Source organism: Macrotis lagotis, chromosome 3 (genome assembly GCF_037893015.1).
Source record: "Macrotis lagotis isolate mMagLag1 chromosome 3, bilby.v1.9.chrom.fasta, whole genome shotgun sequence".
Taxonomy (NCBI): Eukaryota; Metazoa; Chordata; class Mammalia; order Peramelemorphia; family Peramelidae; genus Macrotis; species Macrotis lagotis.
In genome coordinates this window covers 230,799,949-230,820,268 of record NC_133660.1, presented here as the reverse complement: position 1 = coordinate 230,820,268, position 20,320 = coordinate 230,799,949, and the positions used below count along the sequence as shown (strand labels likewise).

Here is a 20,320-nt window from a genome sequence, read left to right as displayed (position 1 = left end):
AAGGTTGGTGTTTGGGAATCTGGTATATTCAGCTTGTTTGAAGAGCTAGTTGACTTTGAAGAAAGACAAAAGCCAAATTAGTGCCTATCTATTAGAGCAATGTCCTAGGTGATTGGGGCAGAGACATGACCACCTAGTTTTCCCTGCTAGATTCTGTTTTTCCTCTCTTTTGCCTGTTTGTGTGTGTGTGTGTGTGTGTGTGTGTGTGTCTGCAATTAAGTCTTCAGAAACATGAACGTGATATGAATTTCCGAAGGTCTTGGACAAGAGAGTAAAACAGTGCTAATTCAGAGATGGTAGCAGCAATCTCTGAAGTGACTTGTAAGCTCTATCTTATTCTCTCAGTTATACTTCTTTTTGGAGGGTGTGAGACCCTGGCCAAGAGAGATTTGGGAACTCTGACCCCATGATCTATAAATTACAAATCTGTCTATGTTCTCGACAGTGCAGGTCCTTAAGCTATATAGTTATACTTAAACTCGACAGAGTCAATAAAAATAACAGGCTTCTTATCATTAAGCTTTTTGCACAGTGGTATATCATTTAGATTTTTGAGGAACTGTGTTTTATGGTACCATTTGGGGAGCATAGAAAATGAGAAAGAAAATTGCTTTCTAACACGAATGTTGGGGTTAGCCTTCTAACTGTTCTCTCTGGGAGAGACCTTTCTTTATTTGTCCTTGTGAAATGATCTAAGATTCGCAGGGTATTTCAGCGGTCTTTCCAGCTTCACAATTGCTGGCCTTGACCTGAGATGGAATGTGGCACTTTGAGAGATTGCTCCAGCTGTAGCAATAGAAGCAGCCTACAGGTTATTGCACAACACAGTGTCCCTTTCCCGACATTATTAGTATTGATGTCCTAGAGTGGTTACTGGCAAGCTGCTCAGAATTCTTTTCTTCATTGGCTCTACCATATTCCAACAACTGTTTTCTGGGTATGGTAGAAGGAGTGCTTATATTTATTTTAACATGTACAAACATCATTGCCTGGGTCCTTGCTGGTCCTTTCTGATATTGGGCAGAGTTAGTCAATGTTCTGCCACCCTCACTTTACCAAGTACTTAATTATCTCTCTTTCTTCTACTGAGAAAGAGTTACTGATGCTCCCCTGAGACTATTAACAGTTGTCTCCACTGAGATACTAACAGTGCCATGAGATTTTTGGGGGGGGGGTTCCAAGGCAATGGGATTAAGTGACTTGCCCAAGGTCACACAGCTAGGTAATTATTAAATGTCTGAGATTGGATTTGAACTCGGGACCTCCTGAATCCAGGGCTGGTGCTTTTTCCACTGTTTCACCTAGCTGTCCTAAGATTTTTGTACTTAACCTCAGACTAGATGAATGATTATAACTGATTTGATTGTATTCCCTTGCTAAGGCTGAGAGAAAAAGAGGCATGTTCCATTCATTTATTTCAACATTTATGCTGCTGCCTTTTCCCTATTATTTTCTACTTATCCTATAGATATAGATATAGATATCTATATATCTACCCTATTTGAATGGGAACTTCCTGAGGACAGGGACCTTTTTTTGCTTCTTTTTGTATCCCTGGGATTTAGCACAGTACCTAACATACAGGTGTTTATTGATTGATATATTGCTTAGTTGGTTGGGGAAAAGTTGGTTAAAAAAATTTTGTTGCACTGATACTACTTTATCTTAAATCTGGTTGTACTGGTACATGAATGTAATTCCTGCTGATGAGGAGTTTGAGGCCAATGAACCTTTAGAGCTCAAGAATTCTGAGCTATGGTGGACTAAAGTCAAGCTGGTATCCACATACAATGCAACCCAATATGGTGAACTGAGAGTAGAGAGCCATAGGACTGTCTCAAAAGGGGCCAAAATGACCCAGATCAGAAATGGAAATGATCAAAGCTTTTGTTGATTAGTACTGGGCTTGAATCAAGAACAGCTACTGCACTTTCAACCTGGGTGAAATAGAGTTCAGTATAAAAATTTTAAAAACCTCCTAAAATGTACCCCAAACAGAATTGCATCCAAACAGAAAATCAAACAAGCCAAATGAACCCAAACAAATAACAACAGCCACAAAACTTCTTTGTAAATCATTTTAAGAATAACAAAAATGTAGGTTACTTCCTCAAAAAGAAATTTGGAACTAGTCCCAGCAATACATTTTTCTTTTAACAAATAACTTTAACTTTCCATGTCACACTACATTTTGGGGCACATTTCTGGATTTTAATTCTGGCTTGTCATGCCAGACAGATATGCTACTTTTCTCCCATGTGTCATCTGGTAAGGAGTAGTCCAGAAAGCAAGTTCCTTTTTCTTTCCCATACAAAATGACCATTTGAGGAATATTGCTGGGGAAGCACATAAAAAAGTATAATATTTGAATTTTTCAAACTAATTTTTAAAATTTAAAAACATTTTTAAAATGGCAGCTCCAATATTTTCACTGGCGGCCTCTATTCCTTTACCTCCTAGATTCCCTGGTGTTTTTAAAGTCTCTGCTAAAGTCCAACCTTAAGCAAAAGCTTTTCCCAATCCTTAAAACTATTGCCTTTCCTCTGTTGATTAACTCCAATTCATCCTGTACATCATCATTTGCATGTTGTCTCCCTCATCACATTTCTGACTCCTTGAGAGCAAAAACTGTCTCTTGACTATTTTTTTGTCTGAAATTACATAAAAAGTATTAAGTACTAGATGAAATTTTGTTATTTCAGTGGAAAATAATCCAGTGCCTGCTAATTGGACTACCTCCACTCGAAAGGGAAAAAAAGAAACAAATTTAGTAACACATATGAATAGTCAAACTAGGCAAGTTGCTGCTTTGGACATGTCCTGAAATATGCATCACATTCTGCATTTTGAATTATAACCTTTCTGTCAGAAAATGGGTAGCTTATTATATCATTGGTCTTCTGGAATTGGGCTTGTTCATTACACTGATCAGAGTTCCCAAGTCTTTTAAACTGTATATACCATGTTGTTGAAGCAGGACAATATTATAAAGTATATGGCTTCACAAATGGATTTCAAGATGCTGATTATTTCTCCTTTCTAGTCAGGAGTCTCAGGAGTCTTTTTAAACAAATCTTAAGGTACCAGGTGAGGCCAAACCCCACTCAGAAAAGACAGATAATTAAGATTAGGATAATAGCAGGTTTGGTATAACTACAATGGGACTATAAATCAGTACCTTTCTTAGGATCTCTTGGTTATATATGAGGTCACCTAGACCTGTCACCTCTGAAGAGAGTGAGTGAGAGATTTAGGGAGCAGGGGAGAAGAAATAATATTGCATCCAGGTATGAGAGAGAGAAACAGAGAGATAGACAGAGATAGGAAGAGAAAACACCAGTGGGTAGAGTAAAAATCCAGTGTATATCATGTGGGATCCCTATACCGTTCCTACTGTTTCTAGTCTTCCTTCTTCTCTTTAAACCCTGCTCCTCAGTTTTCCCTTGGGATTGAAAGTGAAATAAACAGATAGCTCTATTCCAGTTTGAGGACAGGTGTTTTCCTTTTTAAAAAAATGGGTCAACTTTATATCAAGAAAATCCTGCCATACTAGTGAAAGAAGGCTGTCTCTACAGTCCATTCACATGTCAAATGGCTGTCTCCTTTTCAAGACTTATTCTACCAAGATTTGAGTGTCTGGGGGGACAGCTTCCATTAAAAATAGCCAGAGGATACTTGCTGATTATTTTGTCTGAGAGAAGAGGGTCATAGGACTGTCTCAAGAAGGGCCACACTGACCCAGATTAGAAATGGAGATGATCAAAGCTTTTGTTGCTTAGTAGTGGTTTGGGGTCAAGTATAGCTAGGTATCAGATGATGCTACTGATGGAGAGTTAAGGCATTAGACCCCTCCCAAGGAGCAGAAGCCATGGTGACATTTTTATATTTTTGTCATTTTCAGATTTGAAAATAAAAAAGATTTATGAGAGTTCTGACACTCAACCTCTGACTAAGCCAGGTGAAAATAAATAGCATTGGGAGAAAGGGCTAAAGTTGAGGTACCATATCTATGCAAAATCCCCAATTAAAGAACATATCTTGACTGTCTTGAAATAACTTCTTTTAAGCCTCAAAACATTCTTTTCAAAGTCTCCAATCTTCTGTTTGACAAGTTTAAGGAAGAACTGGAGCTGCTTAAGCAGTCTTTGTGTAGAATGTCAAAGTTAGTTTAGTCTGCTAATTCTGGAAAGAGGCAGGGTGACATTTTCAGAGCAAAACGAAAACACATTTTTAAATTCTTCTGCCCCAATCCCTTTCATGAAAGATGGTGGGGGATGACTTTCTTCAGTTAATTTTTGCTTCTTCACAAAGATTTCAATGACCTTGGTAACTTGAAATTAAAAATAGCATGGAGAAAGACCCTTCCATATTTGACTTATCTTTGGGAAAAACACTGATCCTCACACTGGTGTGTATTGTGCTTTACAGGGCCAGCATTGTGCAGAAGCGCATAATTTACTTTCAAGATGAGGGTTCTCTTACCAAGAAACTCTGTGAACAAGGTAAGACTGAGATGTAGAAATATATGTGATCTATTCAAAGCAAATATTAAGCTTCTAGAGAAGCATCGAGAATCATTTTCCCCTGCCATCCTTTGGTTTCAGGGCCTTATATGGCTAAAGGATTTTAATGGTGGCCAGAGGTTGTGGATCATTTGATCCTGCTTACCAATTGACCAACTTGATTTCTTCAGCAGAAAATTGCTGCAGAACTTAGATGTCATTTTCTTTTGTTCAAAGAACAGTAATTATAATTTAACCCAATGTAAATATATTAAGCATTTACAATGTGCAAGATGTATGTGCTAGGAGCTAGAGATTCAAAAAAACAAAATGGGAAAAAAAATCCACCCAGTCCCTATCCAAAGAAAGCTTGCCATCTCAGTGCCAAGAGATTGTTTTCTATTAAATTTCCCTTGAAAATGTTTTAGCTCCTGGCACACAGTAGGGAGTCAGTAATTGCTTGTTGATGATTTAAAAACACAGTTTTATGGAAATACTTGCATGAAATAATGAAGAGTGAAATGAGAAGAACCAAGGGAACATTGTATACAGTAATAGTGATACTGTTTTAAAAGCCACCTTGAATGAATAAGTTATTATGACTATTATAAATACCCAACATAACCACAAAGGATATATGAAGAGACTTGCTATCTGCATCCAGAGAAAGAACTTTTTTTACATATATATTTTAGAATAGAATAATTTTACATACATATATGTATATATATATTAGATCATTATATATAACAGCATTATACATAAATGGAATCTCTGTAAGGTGGGGAGGAGAGAAGAAAAAAAAGAAATTTACATGACAACTTTTTTGTATATTTAAAGGGAATAGCAAGTCATGCATAGTAGATTTGCAGTTTCATGTGCAATCATCTTTTTATTATGCTGTATTATGGAAACGCTCATTTTATTCCATAAATAAAAAATAAAATACTCCGTCCCAATCCCAGCAGTTTTATAGCGTGGGAGTAAATGGAACAATTTCCCTCAAGAAACCATTAACTGAGATCTTCCTTTCTTCCTAACATCTTTGGTTTAGTCCTTTGGTTTTTGAGAGGGTGTCAAAGAGAATAGAACAGGCCTGGGGATATGATGCACAGATCCTACTGCCTCAGTGTCATCAAAATGTTAAGGTGCTTTATAAGATGAAAGAATTACTATATCCAGGCCAAAGCAATTTATACAGCAGTGCTGTCACAGTGGCAGGGACAGAATGAATTAAAAAGAAACTTGATTTAGGATTTAAAAAAAATTTTAATAGAGAAAAAATAAATCAACTTAGCTATTTTAATAACACAAAAAAGCAGGGCATATAAAACTTTAATCAATTTAATAAATTGTAATTACATATATATATATATATTTATGTATAGTTAAATTTCATGTTACATTCAAACAAGAAAAGAGATTATAAGCAGCAGCATGCTATAATGACCTTGGAGTCAAAAAGATTTTTAGGGCCAAGTCCTTTCTTTGAACATCAAGGTATGGTGGTCAAGTCATGTGATCGCTTATTGCCCCCAGACAACTCTCCAATCAATCAAACATTGACATGTTTACTAGGTGCTAGGAATGCAAAGATAAAAGCAGACCACCAACTGCCTATAAGGAGCACATTGTCTATAAACTAAAAATTTACAAATATATTGCTAAGCTGGAAGGATGTTGATATAGAAGTTCAACACCAAGAATTCTTTACAGTAAAATTATAGAACTCATCAAAAGAAAAAAAAGAGACATCAAAAGGTATTAGATAATGGAGTTTATGGTTACAAGTAAAAGTGAAGCAAAGAAAAAATAGTGCTCAAAATTAACAACTAAAATTTATGTTGAGTTTACTATCTGACAGCTACTATGTTCAATGACTTACAATTATCTCATTTAATTAGGAGAAGAGAAAAGAAAGGTGAGAAAGTTGAAGAGAAAAGGAGGAAAAAAATAATGGACCACTCTGGTTCCATTTTCTTCCTGCCTAGCCTGGTTCTAACTTTTTAATAAAATAATAACCAAAAAATTAAAATAAAATAATAATCACTGTCCTAGAAGTTTTCCACTCACTTGGATCTCTCATTTTATGAATCTGCATTTCTGGGTAATCTCTACCATCTGACTTTTTTTGGATTTGGTCCCAGGTTGCTTAGTCCCTGAAGGCCAGAAGATTTAATTCTATTCTTTTGCTGTATGTTTATGGTTCATTTGAGTTGTAATCAGTACTTGCCAGTCCTGTCCTATGCTCTTTGACAGCATCTCCCTTTACTCATAAGTGTCCTAAACCTCAAGTCCCCACCTATCAATCCCTACCCATTTTCTAGTAGGTGACCTCTACTCCTTTCTGCTTTACTGAGAAGTTGGAGATCCTCCAAATCTTTTTCGCCCTCTTCTACTTTTCACAATGCCTCAAGCTAGTTCATTCTCTTTCTTTTTTTCCTATTTCAGATGAAGAGATCTTTTGACTACTTACTAAGACTGGTGACTCTAGCTATGCCTTTAGTCTCCTCTGCTCCCCCTTTGGTTCTAGGGTTATTCCATTTTACTCTTGAATCTTCAACTTTTCCCTCTGTGCTGACATCTTCCCACCTGCCCGTATGTAGAGACTATTTGTCTACAGTACTAGAATAGCTTTTTCCTTTGCCTTCTCCCCACGTACCATCCATCTCTTCAAATTTATTTTGAAAAAGAAACAGTCAATGACTTGACTTCTTTGTGACCCACTCTTCCCAACATTTTTTACTTTGATTTTCTTTCTCCCTCTTCTCCTAAAAGTCATGTCACTTCCCAAGGTAGTCACTATTGAGTTCTCTTACTTAATGAACTTTGTGTATTATTTGCTATAGCTCTACCCTTCCCCTCCCCTTAGTTCTAACTCTCCTTGGTGTTTGATCTTTATTGTATCTAATTTCCATTCCTAGTGACTACCACCAGAGTGGGAACTACAGTAGATAGAGGGGTGGGTTTGAAAGGAGGAGCTCCTGAGCTCAAATTCAACCTCAGACACTTACTAGATGATCCTGGGCAAGTCACTTAGCCTTATTTGACTCTATTTCATCAGCTATAAAATGAGTAGGAGAAGGAAATAGAAAATCATTCCAGTATCCTTGCCAAGAAAACCCCAAATTAGATATCAAAGTGTCAGACTTTGCTGAAATAACTGAAAAACAACAAAAGTGACTATTACAATTCCTTGTTACATTGTAGGTGCATAAGAACTGTACTTGTTTTTAATGGAATTTATGGTTTCAACTTTCTTTATTCTTGAGGCAAGTTTCTTCCTTAATCCCACATTCCTTCCCTAAACATTCTGGTGTCTCTTACAGGTTCTGTTTCTTCTTTCTAAGCCCATAATTTGACTTTTTCCCTCTCTGACCTTTGTACATTTCCTCTCCTGACAAAAATCATGGAGTTCCATATATCACTCCAACCGTCATTAAGTAGGTTGCTTCCCAATCTGTAGCTCAGCCCTGACCTTTCTCCCAACCTCTAGACCTCTATCTCCAACTATTTACAGGATATCTCCAACTAGATTTCCCACCAACACTTCACATTCGATATGTGCAAAGTGTAAGTTTCCTTCTGGTTTCGTTATTTTTTAAGCCAAACCATTATTTATTGTCTTTTGTGCCCAAACTTTGGTATATTATGTTTAATTCTTTCCTCTTGATTTCTTTTCTTGTTCAGAAAGTTACAAGGTCCTATTGATCTGGTATCCCCAACACTTCTACCAGCTGTTCCTCCTCTTTATTCCTGCCATCATTATCCTGATCCAGGCTCTTATCATGTGTTTAGACTACTAGCTGTTGTTTGAATTTAGCATATCTTCTATTTCTATATTGTGATTCCCTTTTCAGAGATCCTTCTTAGAATACCCAGCTTCCGCCAAGGATCAGTTCAGGCATCCTCTGATTTATCCCCAATTTGCCCCCCCCCAGTTAGTGGTACTTTTTCCTTCCCCAAATTAGTTTGAATTTGCTTTTCTCGTACTTACCTTGACTATCCACTAGAAAATAAGCGGTTTCCTTTTTAATCTCTCCAGAGACAACACACTCTCTTCTTCCTGCCTCACTATCATCAACTTTTCACCAAATTAAAAAACCCTACATTCTTTGCTTTGAACTAATTTATTTCAGAATATATTCATTGAATTTCAGATCTGAAATGTTACAGGAAGCTTTTGTTGATATCCAAGAATTTTATTTTTGTAAGAGAAAAGCATGTTGTTGTAGATTAGGAACCAGTAGACCTCAGTTTGAGATGGATTTTGCCTGCTACTGAGCATGTCATATTGAGCAAAGCATTTCATTTCTATGATTTTTAGCTTTCTCATCTGTCAAATGGGGATCATGATCTTTGTCCCACTTCTTTTATAGGGGTCAAATGAGGGAGTGTATATAAAATGCTCAGGAAACTTTAAAGCACTATATAAATGGCAGTTTTGATCATTATTGTGCAATTCTTTTAAAAATGTGTAAAAATATATGTTCAACTAGATAAAAAAAGAACTTTTTGTTGTCAAACTACTAAAAGGTTTTGAAGAAATAAAAGAAGGATGTGATTGATTGAAACAGGTCATGTTGAGAAAAATTGTGTTCATGATTCTGGAAAATCAAGGCCAAGAATCTGACAAGTGGAAAAACCATTTGCTCATGTGACCATCTCTCCTTGCTAGCTATCAATAACCAAAAACAGGAATGGATAGGACTTATATACAAGCAAATTTCAAGCATTTGTTGAGAACAGAGGGGAAAGTTGAGGGACCCAACACTGGGCAGTTAGGGGCAGAATGACTCTCTTGGTGGAGCCTCTCGAGCATTGGCATAAGATCTAAGCATCCTGAAATGGTGATCAAGCATTCTTTCTTTTATGATCATTAAATTGAACCATATCTGTCTGTTTTGCTCTCCACCCAAGCCTTCAGAGCTACTCATTTTGCCATTGACAATTTGATTATGGCAGGAAATATTGGAGGGAAGCATGGGGTTTACATATTTCCTTTTAAAAATTGGAGGCCAGGGCAAATATGTTCAGGTAAAGTGTATAGATAGAAAAGTTCCCTCCTCTGGAGGACTGGGTAGGTTTGTGTTTAATTCCTGCTGGGCAACTGAATGACATTGCCTCATCTCTTGGTGTGGGGGCTGTCCATCAAAATATTGTATTTAGGAGTTTTGTTATCAATTTCATGACATTTTGTTGTGCTCTTGTTTCAGATTCAACATTCGATGGCGTGACTGATAGACCAATCTTAGACTGCTGTGCATGTGGAACTGCTAAATACAGGCTCACGTTTTATGGAAATTGGTCAGAAAAGACTCACCCAAAGGATTACCCACGTGAGCACATCTGCTGCTTGGGAGGCTTGGGAGTGGGGAGAGTGGGAGAGAGAATAGGGAGAGAGAGGAAATGTTTGAAAGTACAGTATGACTGGAGGCTAAAGGAGATAGTCTTTGGCTGTGATTGCAGAGAAAAAAGAGGAGCCCAATTAAGACCTGTTGAAATGAGGAAGAGAAACTATAAAATAAATGGTGTAAGAAAAATTTAAATTAAGATAATTAAATCAAGCATAACTCAGTACGTTTAACTTTTTGCATAGCATTTCCTAATTAGTGTCTTCAAGATTTGTAATATATATATATATATACATATATATTTTATATATATGTATATATATAAAATACATGCACACATATGTATACATAAAAATACATGCACACACAGAGGCAAAGTAAAAAAGAATGGACTTCTAATTGTGCCTCTGAAACCTATTGGCCTTATGAATCCAGGCAGGGCAATTAAGCTTTCAGTGTTCCTAGACAACTCTCTGATTATATGCCTATAAAAAGAAAGAAATGGCAACTCGGTGGTGCATTTGATAGAGTCAAGAGAACCTGAGTTCAAATGTGACCTTAGACACTTGAAACTTATTGCTTGGGTGACCTTGGGCAAATCTTTTAACCCTGATGGCCTCCCATCCAGGATCTTCTCCAGTCATTTTAATTCAAATCTGGCCACTGAACACAGATGGCTTTGAAGGAGAACATGAGGCTGGTGACTTAGCACTGCACCCACTCTCTCAAATCCAATTCACCTGCATGTCATTCCATCACTTACTTGATGTCATAATCTTCTTCAAAAACAAGACAAGGGTCAGCCAGGTGGTACAGCGGATAGAGCACTGACCCTGGAGGCAGAAGGGCCTGAGTTCAAAGCCAGCCTCAGCCACTTAATAATTGCCTAGCTGTGTGGCCTTGGGAAAGTCACTTAACCTCTTTGCCTTGCACAAATGAAAAAAAAAAAGAACCAAGAACAAGCACCATAATTTGCAGAGGAGAGGCTGACTTGCATTGGTAGAAAGGCTTTCCTCATTAGGAAGTTCCCTTTATCAAAGAAATCATATCTCTAATCCTATCCATTTTCTTATAATCATAAATAAAATCTATAAAAACATGATAATTATATAATAATTTTAACAGACGTTTCCCTTGGAAAAATTCTTATAAGAGTTTCTGGAACTCAGTCCTGAACCTAGAATGAAGCATGAAAAAGGTCTTTTAAGACCTAAAGAGTTAGATAAAACACCAGTCCTGGAGTCAGGAGAACCTGAGTTCAAATCCAGCTGCTGCCTGGCTGTGTGACTTTGGGCAAGTCACTTTATCCCATTGCCTTAAGTAAATAAAATTTAATTTTTTTTTAAAAAGACCTAAAGAATTACCACCAAGCTCTCTTTTTCAAGTACTTGGGCTCTGACTAAGAAAGAGCCTTGGGGATTCTGATTTAACTTACAGTAATTCTAAATTTGAAAGCCCCATACAATCTTGAAGCTACAGATTAGAAACTGAGTGAGGAAAGCTATTGGATGTTTACTGGATGAAGTGTCAACCGACATCGTAATAGTGAAGGAAAAGTAGGCATAGAACTAGGCATAGAACAAGTGAGGTAGTTTGCATATCCATTCAGTCTTGAGGTAGAGTTCTCTTTGCCTCAGCGTCCCCTGAAGGTACAATGTCTGTTTTGTACAGTACATAAACAGATATTTATTATGGCAATCTTGTATCACTAGCAGAGGGTTAAATTATATTCAAGATCCTCTATTTAATATGGGAGGAAATGTGTAATGCATCTTATCAAGATTTCCATCAAAATTGTACAAGCTCAAAATACTGGTGCCTGAAGGGACCAGCTTCAGTTATCCTGGAAAAAAATCACATACATGGAAGAGCTCATTTCCTGATATGGTTGGATAAATGAGGAGCGATTGCACTTCCTGTTATCTGTCGATTTTTTTCATGGTCTCACTCTTTTAGCTTTTATGTAAAGCTGGTGGCATTTTAGAATTATATCTAGATAACTATGCACATAGAGATTTTCAATTTAACTGATGTGAAGGGACAACAGAATTGTTCTGTTGTATCCAAATCTCATTAAAATGAAACATTTTTTTTTTTGCATGTACAGCTAGAGAAAGGAAAGAGTAGAGAGGCGCTTTTGTTTGTGAATGTTGATTATTTTTTTCTTGTAGAAAACAAAAATTAGTTGGTTAGGTCTTTAGAAACAGTACCAAAGAAGGCAAAATAGTGACCCCTGACAAAGTGAATACTGCTTTGCCTTCTTGTGCCTTCATCTTTTCCCCCTCTATGGCAGTACTTCAAAAACCAGTTTTTATTTATTTTTAATTAATTTTTTTCAATTAGCAAGCATCTACTTTCTCTCTTTCTCACCCTATGTCCTCACTAGAAAAAAGAAAAATACCCTATAATGTATATGCAAAATTAATCAAATTTGTTTTTAAATCCCCATATTGACCTTTTCTAAAAATGCATTTCTCATTTTGCTTACTGATTCCAAAACCTCTGTCAGGAGATATGCAGCATTCTAAATCACAAGTCTTCTGTATTATGGTTAATCATAGCACTGATCATATTTCTTTATTTAAATTTTTACTTTTGCCTCTATTATATGAAAATAACTCTCCCTCCATTCTTTCCCTTTCCTTTTACACTGTATCTTTTCCTCCTTCCTTTTCTTACTTATTTTTAAAATCATCACAGCATAGCCAAGAACACTCCCTGGTCTTCCATCTCATTTGATTTTGTCTATGTTCCCTGCTTACACTACAGCTCTTAGGAGATGCTTGTTCTCCCGCTGCCCAATAGGATGCAAACATTTCATTTTTATAAAGTCTTTTCTACTTGCTCACTTGAACTTACCCTTTTATATTTCTTTTTTTTCTTCTATTTTAAAGTTTCTATTCAGAGCTGGTCTTTTTTGCTGAGTATGCTTAGAGGTTTTCTAAATTAAATGTTCATTATGGAGAAAGAGGCATGTTGGAGGCAAGTATAAGAGAATCAATTGTTAAATTTTCAACATGAGCATTTGAACCTTGAAAACTGGAAGATTCTACAGTGTAGAACTTGATTTTTGTTTTATTGACTGTCTAGTCTTAATAAAATGATGGAGAAAGTGTTATTAGTGCAATTAAATATAAAAGTATGTGTGTGTGCTATTTTTTTGAGAAAGAGAGCTTCTTTGACATTTTCTCATAGGTATTTTGTAGTTTACTCTCTTTTTGTGAGTTTGTATTTCTGGGTCTCTGATTATCCCTGGCTTCATAATAATTCTTTATAAAAATTTCTAGTATTTTCCATTGGTCTGCTTGTGTTGTTGCTTGCTTAACTAGGAGCTCTAAGGAATGAGTCTGTGATTCTTGCTCCTCTAGGAAATACATCTATTCCTCACTGATGTTCTAGGAGTGGAAACTGGTTCCATAGACTCTGCCCTAGTTGTTTTTTTATTAATTTTTTTGCAAGGCAATGAGGTTAAGTGGCTTGCCCAAGGCCACACAGCTAGGTAATTATCAAGTGTATAACGTCAAATTTGAACTCAGGTCCTCAGGGCCGGTGCTCTATCCACTGCGCCACCTAGCCACCCCAAGTTGTATTTTTTTTTAACAGTGATAAATAGTTTTTATTCAGGGAAGGAAACATGAAAAAATATATTACAATTCATTATAATAATTTCATTTGTGTAAGTATAACTCTTTTGAATATTTTCCTGACATATAAAAAGGGAAATTATTATCCATACAAAATTTAAGTAGATGATGATTACACATACAATGCAATTCTGGTAGGAGTCAAGCAGCTTTCCCTCCTGCCTATGGGAGGGCAGGCAGGAATCACTCACTCTATGGCAGACACAGGGGCACAATGAAAACAGGTGTGCTATTAGGATGGTCACTTATTGGCTATGTTACTATATATAGAAATCTATTGGAAATGTACTTGTGCCAACAGCAGCACTGAGGACCATCCTGGCACTGTGGAAAATTAAAAGGGGCATCTGTATTCTACCACAAGCAAGAGAAGACTCTAGGTTAGATTTAGTTAAGACTTGGAAATTGACTTAGAGTTCCGATTCATCTACAAGACCATTTGAATTATTAAATAAATGCATAAGATTACAGTTATTTGCCTGGGAGTGCCAGGAGGGCAGGAACTATCTGAACTTTGGATCTTCTTCAGAACCAACACAGGGTTAATATATGTTTGTCAAACTGATTTAATGATTTGACTGGCAGAGAACTTAGTTTATTTATTTTTTTGCAAAGCAGTGGGGTTAAGTGACTTGCCCAAGGTCATACAGCTAGATAAATATTAACTATCTGAGGTCAAATTTGAACTCAGGTTCTCCTGATTCCAGGGTCAGTGCTCTATCCACTTACCTGCACCCAGAGAACTGCTTAATTAATGAATTCTGGATGCTGCTTCAGGTAGAGGACAATAATAGCCTTTAGTAGCTCTAAAAATAAAGAACAATTCAAAAATCTAAGGGTGACAGCTGCTTGCCTGACCTCCAGGTATATTGTGATTATAGAATGCCAAAATCATACATTTAGCATCCATGAAAAAAACCATATTATAACCAAGAAACCATTTTTTCTGCCCCAGTTTTAACATTGTATAAAACAATTAGTGCAATTTGATTTATTTTTCCACATTGTGGGTGGTTTTAAATATTGGTGTGTTTGAAGTATTAGGAATTTATGTATTTCATTTCACTTATTTTGTTGAGTGTTTCCCCAATCTCTAGTACTTGATATGATGATGGCTACAAAATGATGGCTCTCTAGGAGGTCTAGGAGAGCTCTGCTTTGTAAATCATCAGTGTTAACAATCTAAACTGGTGACACACTTTATACTTCAAGGTTCCATGATGTATTAATGATGGCTCTTCCTCCACTGGAATAGATGAACACAAGACCTTCAGAATGAGTGGGGGAGAATAAAAATGAATAGCAAGAAATTAAAGTCCAAGAAAGGGGAAGAAGTAGTAAGGGAGCACCTCACCACCTCTAATGTGATTAAATTCTTAGACCCAGATGAACTATTAAGATTAGAAGACATGATCAGAGGAATTATGTAACCAACAATGGAAATATCTGAAAATTCATGAGGGCAAAAGTGATGTGAAACAGAAGACAAGAAAATATCACAGCAACTATGTCAAAAAGGATAAGCTGATAGATTCTTCAAATTATAGACTTTTGAGTCTTTTTTGCTTTTGAGTTGGATCCAGCTCTCCATGTTCCCATTTGGGGTTTTCTTAGAAAAGATACTGGAGTGGTTTGACATTTTCTTCTCCTTCTCAGTTTACTGATGAGGAATTATGGTAAGCAGGATTAGGTGACTTGCCCAGAATCATACAACTAGTAAGTTTCTGAGGCAGGATTTGAACTCGAGTACTCCTGATTCCAGGGAAGTTCCAAACATGGACCAACTGAATGATTTAATACTGTGAATAATGCTGTATTATTTATTTAACTTCTAATCAGAGTACATTATGCAAAATATCAGTCTGGATGAATCAAAAACTGCAATTAACAATCTCTATTATGCAGAAGATACCACTCTAATGACAGAAAGTTAAGAAGAATTAAGAGATCTCTTAATGAGAATGAAAAAAGGAGACTATAAAGCTGGCTGTGAGAGATGGACTATAAAGAAAACTGAATGCTGTCAAACTGTGGGACTGGAGAAGACTTTTGAAGGGTCCCTTGGGAAGCAAAGTGATCAAATAAGTCAATTCTCAAAGGAATTAATTTGTATTAACTCCTTGGAAAGAAAAATGATGAATTTGAAGTTTGAATATTTTAGTCACATACTAGAAGACATTATTTCTGATGCTGGGAAAGACTGAAAGTAAAAGGAGAAGGAGATGACAGAAAATGAGCTGGAGAGATAGTGTCATGAAAACAAACATGAACTTGGAGAGATTTGGGGATATAGTCGAAGATAGAAGGACCTGGTGTACTATGGTTCATGGAGTCATGAAGAGTTGTAATGAATGAACAGCAATAATGTTAGATTAGGAAAAGGCTTTAAAATTTATTTCTTTTAGTAAGGTATTTGACCAAGTTATTCTTGAGCTTCATGGGTATGGTAGAGAGATATAGTCTAGAAGATAGTATAGTCAAATAAATTCTGAACTCATTGAATGATATACCCAAAGAGAGGGGATCATTATAGACTTTTGAGTTAATATCAGCCTGATAAGAAACTTCAGGGAAATATCATAGATTTTGCTCTTTTTTGACAACACCTTTCTATTAGTGATAAAATGAAAGCATAGATAGGGTGTCTTTATATGAATACATAGTATATTTATGCATGTGTATGTGTATTTTATGGAGCACAAAACTCTAGCATTGGTAACTAACACACTGAAAAATAGAATTGGTTTCCAAAGGATCTAGACATATTGAAGTGATAACTGAATATGGTAAACTGAAAATTAATAAGGAAAAACAAAATTGTACTCATTGATTATCCATGTAAACAGACACACACACACACACACACACCCTATATTAAAAACTAACTTCATAGAGCTGTTGGAAACAAGTACAACTAGATAATATTTGGAATGAAAAAAAACCTTTAGGTTTATGAGTGTACTTCAAGCCCAATACAAATCAGTATGACTCACCAGCCAAAATTGATCATAACCTGGCTATTCTCTATGCTTATCTATCTGTGCTTTGTGGTTGTGTTTCTTTTTTTCTCCGGTTCTCATGAAACATTTAAGGAAACCTTGCTAGCAAAATGGCAAATGGTCCATTGAGGGTGACCAAGATGGTGAGGTAATTCAGAATCATGCTCTAGGAGTAATGATTGAGATGACTGGAGACGTTTAATCAGGAGAAGAAAAGACTTCTAATCCAGTCACATTAGTTTCTTGAGACATTTGAAGAAGGAATATATACATGTTGTTTCATGAATTAGTAATTTCCCATCACTAGTTATCTTAGCAGAGACTTGAAGAGTATCAGTATAAAATTATAAAAGAGGTTCTTATTTTACATTTGGATATTAGATTATATGATGTCTTTAGTTAAATCCCTGGAATAATGGCCCTATTTTATAAAGAACACTGGAGCTAGAACTTGACTAATACATGGTCCAATCAAACACACTTAAGTGAGTTTTGCTCAGTGACCAAAGTAATCTTGAAAAGAAAGCATCTGTTGGATGTTTGCCCTATATTCTGTTTCTTTTCAGTGATTGTGATCCCATTTGAACTTGCCCTAAATAAATGAGAAATAGATCAATGCATGAAATTCAATTAATGCATTGAAAATGTCCCTCTAGATTACTATGTGAAAAATGCTAAGTTTCTCTAAACCACTAATGATTTTCAAATCAACTTATTGTAACTTCTCAGTTTTGGAATAATTAAATTAGTGATTCTGATGTTAAAAAGGAGATAACTAAAACTCATAGAATTTGAATACAAATTTAAGGGGCCTTCACATGCTTAGGAGGCATAAAAACAAGTTTTCAAAGGGTTTTTTCCTAATTAATTTCATTATTGCATTATTTATCTGTTGGCAAATCCAATTTAACACAGATTTCTTTCTTGTGAATTTATTGTTTGTCTGGTCAGTCCTATACCACAGTGTCTGACAGAGGGTAACTAGTCTTCAAGGAATGATGGAATCAATAAGAAACATTTGTCAAATGGGACAGGAAATTAGTGGAAAAAGACAAGGTTGAAGGCTTTCATGGGAAGCAGTCAAACACCACCTCTTCTTGGTGGAGTGATATAAAGAGCACTGAATTTGGAGGAGTCATTGGTCCTAAATTCCAATCTCATTTCTGCTATTCACTCCAATATGAATCTAGAGAAGTTACCTCATTTCCCTGACCCTCTGTTTCCTTGTGAATGAAATGAGGGGGATTGGAAGAGAGGACTTCTTCCTCTTGGTCTGTGATATTCTCTCAATCTTTCCAATTTTGCCTGTCAGCTTAGCTGTGTATGATTACTGACTAATCATTGAAAAGTCAAAATCATCTTCCCTTCTCTATTTGCTGCACTCCTACCTCCTCTGTTCCCCCTATTGTGTAAACACAATATTTGTTGAATTAAAAGCTTTGCTGCTACAGAATCAATGTGACCCCTGAAGGGTAGGAATACCTGGTTCCTTCGGCAGGGTAATAGATAGAATATGAAAGATGAAATCTGTACCAGGTCCAAACAAAGGGTTTTATATGATATGCTCCCTGAGTCTATATGTGTGTACCTGCAGTTTAACTCAGCCAGAAGGAGCAGATGTCACATGTCATCAGGCTACAATGAAGGTCTCAAGCAGCTTGACCTTGGCCTGAGATTTATCTCATTCAAGTATTTTCATGGACATCCAGTGATACCCTGGTCAGTGCTTCCTGAACTATTTCACTGAGGAAGGCCTAAGCAAACTGCCTTAAATTCTTTGAAATGCATTTGGAATAATTATGATTTAAAACATCTCCTCTAATGCCCCATACCCACACATAAAAGACTAAAATACAGAAAGCTATAAAGCCCATTGCTCACCCTTGGTAATTCTACAGAAATTTATGCTGCTTTGAACTCTAGTTATTCTAGAAGAATAATGTGTTTATGGGACATATCAGTCAGTTTCAGGGCTACTTTAAGAGAAATTCATAAATTGACAGCAACACCAGTCAAAAATGGGATGTAGAAAAGGAATTCCTCCAAAATCTACAGATAGTGACTTTACTTTTTTTTTAATTTGAAGGAATACTTTACTCTCAGAATATTGGTTGAAGTAATTCATGTAGCCTCACAGGGTTTGATTCTTAACATGTTTCCATTAACCTTGGAAAAAAGTAATTAAATACAGTGATCAAGTTGACATCCCTAGACATTTTTAAAAATAGAATTATCCAACTAATTCAGTGGGTTAAGGTAGATTGAGGTGAATGAACCAAACAGCTTGTCTTTGTATCATCCTCGGTTCTCATCAGTGTGCTTTCCACATAGTAGGAACTTAATAAATGCTTTGGAATTGAATTGAATATTGTGAAAAAGTGCTTCAGACTAGTAGTCTCTTTAATGGGAGAAAGGATGCTATCTTCATCACAATTGACTCCTGTTGTTACTGCTTGCTGGGCTCATCCATGCCAAATTCTCTCACCAAAAAATAACAAAGCATGAAGTAGTCTCTCTCAAATCTAAATATTCAACCCTGATTTCTCCTTTGACTTTAAGTTCCACAACCCCAGTTGCCTCTTAGTAACCTCTACCTTGATGTACTAATGTCAACTCAGTATTGACATGTCAAAACAAGAACATATTTTCTCATGTATGGCCCACTTTTCAAATGCCCTGTTTCTATCAAAGATATCATAGTCATCCTCCTCTTCACTCACAGTCATGAATTTGGAAGTAAGCTCCTTGAGGACCAGGAATGTGTCATTTCCTAACTTTTTATTTATAATAAATGTATATAATAGCTTTGCAAATGGTAGAAGCAATATTTATCAGATTGAAAGCTTGATTCAACACAATTGACGTGGATCTTGAATGTCAGGGAAACTTAGTTCCTTCAGTCAGTCCTTTAGCATGATTTCAATTTTTTTTAATTTCTGGATCTCTTCTACCTTGTCTATGTTCTTTCTAATAGATGATATATAAAACTATACTCAATAATCCATGTAGTCTTAACACTTACCAACTACTAATAGGATGCTAACTTCCCTCATTCCGAGCACTTTGCTTTTACTTATGTAACCTGAAATCTCATTAAGTTCCTTTAGTGGTTTTGTTTGGGTTTGTTCTTGACTACTGCTTAGTTTGTAATTCCCTTTTAATTGCTTGTTCTCATCCTGAGCTTGATTCTGAACCCAGTTTTGTAATTTGATGTTTATTTTCATTAAATTTTATCTTCTTTGATTTAGCCCATCAGTATAATCTGTGGGATCATATTATCATATTATCCAACATATTTGCTCTCTCTCTCTGTGTCATCTGCTAGTTGGTTGAATATGTCATCTGTTACCTACAACAATGCCTTATGTCTATAGACTTTGTATCTCTCTATTTTCTGTAAGCCATCAGGGAACATCTGTTGCAGCAACAGAAACAAGAATAAAATAAGACTCAGGGAAGTTTATGCTTTATAAGATGGAATAGGACACAGGGGAAGTATGATTTTTGTTGGGAAATACCTCTGAGGCCTTGGTGCTTTATCTATCCAGGGTACCTCACTGTGCTCTAACAGTTGCCTCTACTCTTTTTTTTAAAGTTTTTCCATATCAAAAACCATAGTAAGGAAGAGTGAAACTTCTGGTGATGGAGTCAAAATGGCAGAGTAGAGATGTGCTCAGCCAAACTATCTCAATATTCTCCTATAAACAATTTTAAAATGATGCCTCGAATCAAATTCTGGAGTGGCAGAAACAACAAAAGGCCAGAGTGAGACATTCTTCTAGCCCCAGCCAACTTAGGAAATTGGGAAGACAGATCTGTAA

At 36.2% G+C, this 20,320-nt stretch overlaps 1 protein-coding gene across 5 annotated transcripts in view; it reads left to right on the top strand.

Moving 5' to 3' along the window:
* The window catches only part of SPON1 (spondin 1), a 784,537-nt gene that overhangs the window by 371,025 nt on the left and 393,192 nt on the right, over positions 1–20,320 (top strand). For all 5 annotated transcript variants that reach the window (XM_074230135.1, XM_074230138.1, XM_074230137.1 and 2 more), the window contains 2 exons: positions 4,429–4,502; positions 9,719–9,841. In XM_074230135.1, the coding sequence (XP_074086236.1) occupies positions 4,429–4,502; positions 9,719–9,841 (197 nt within the window). The remainder of the gene's footprint in view (positions 1–4,428; positions 4,503–9,718; positions 9,842–20,320) is intronic.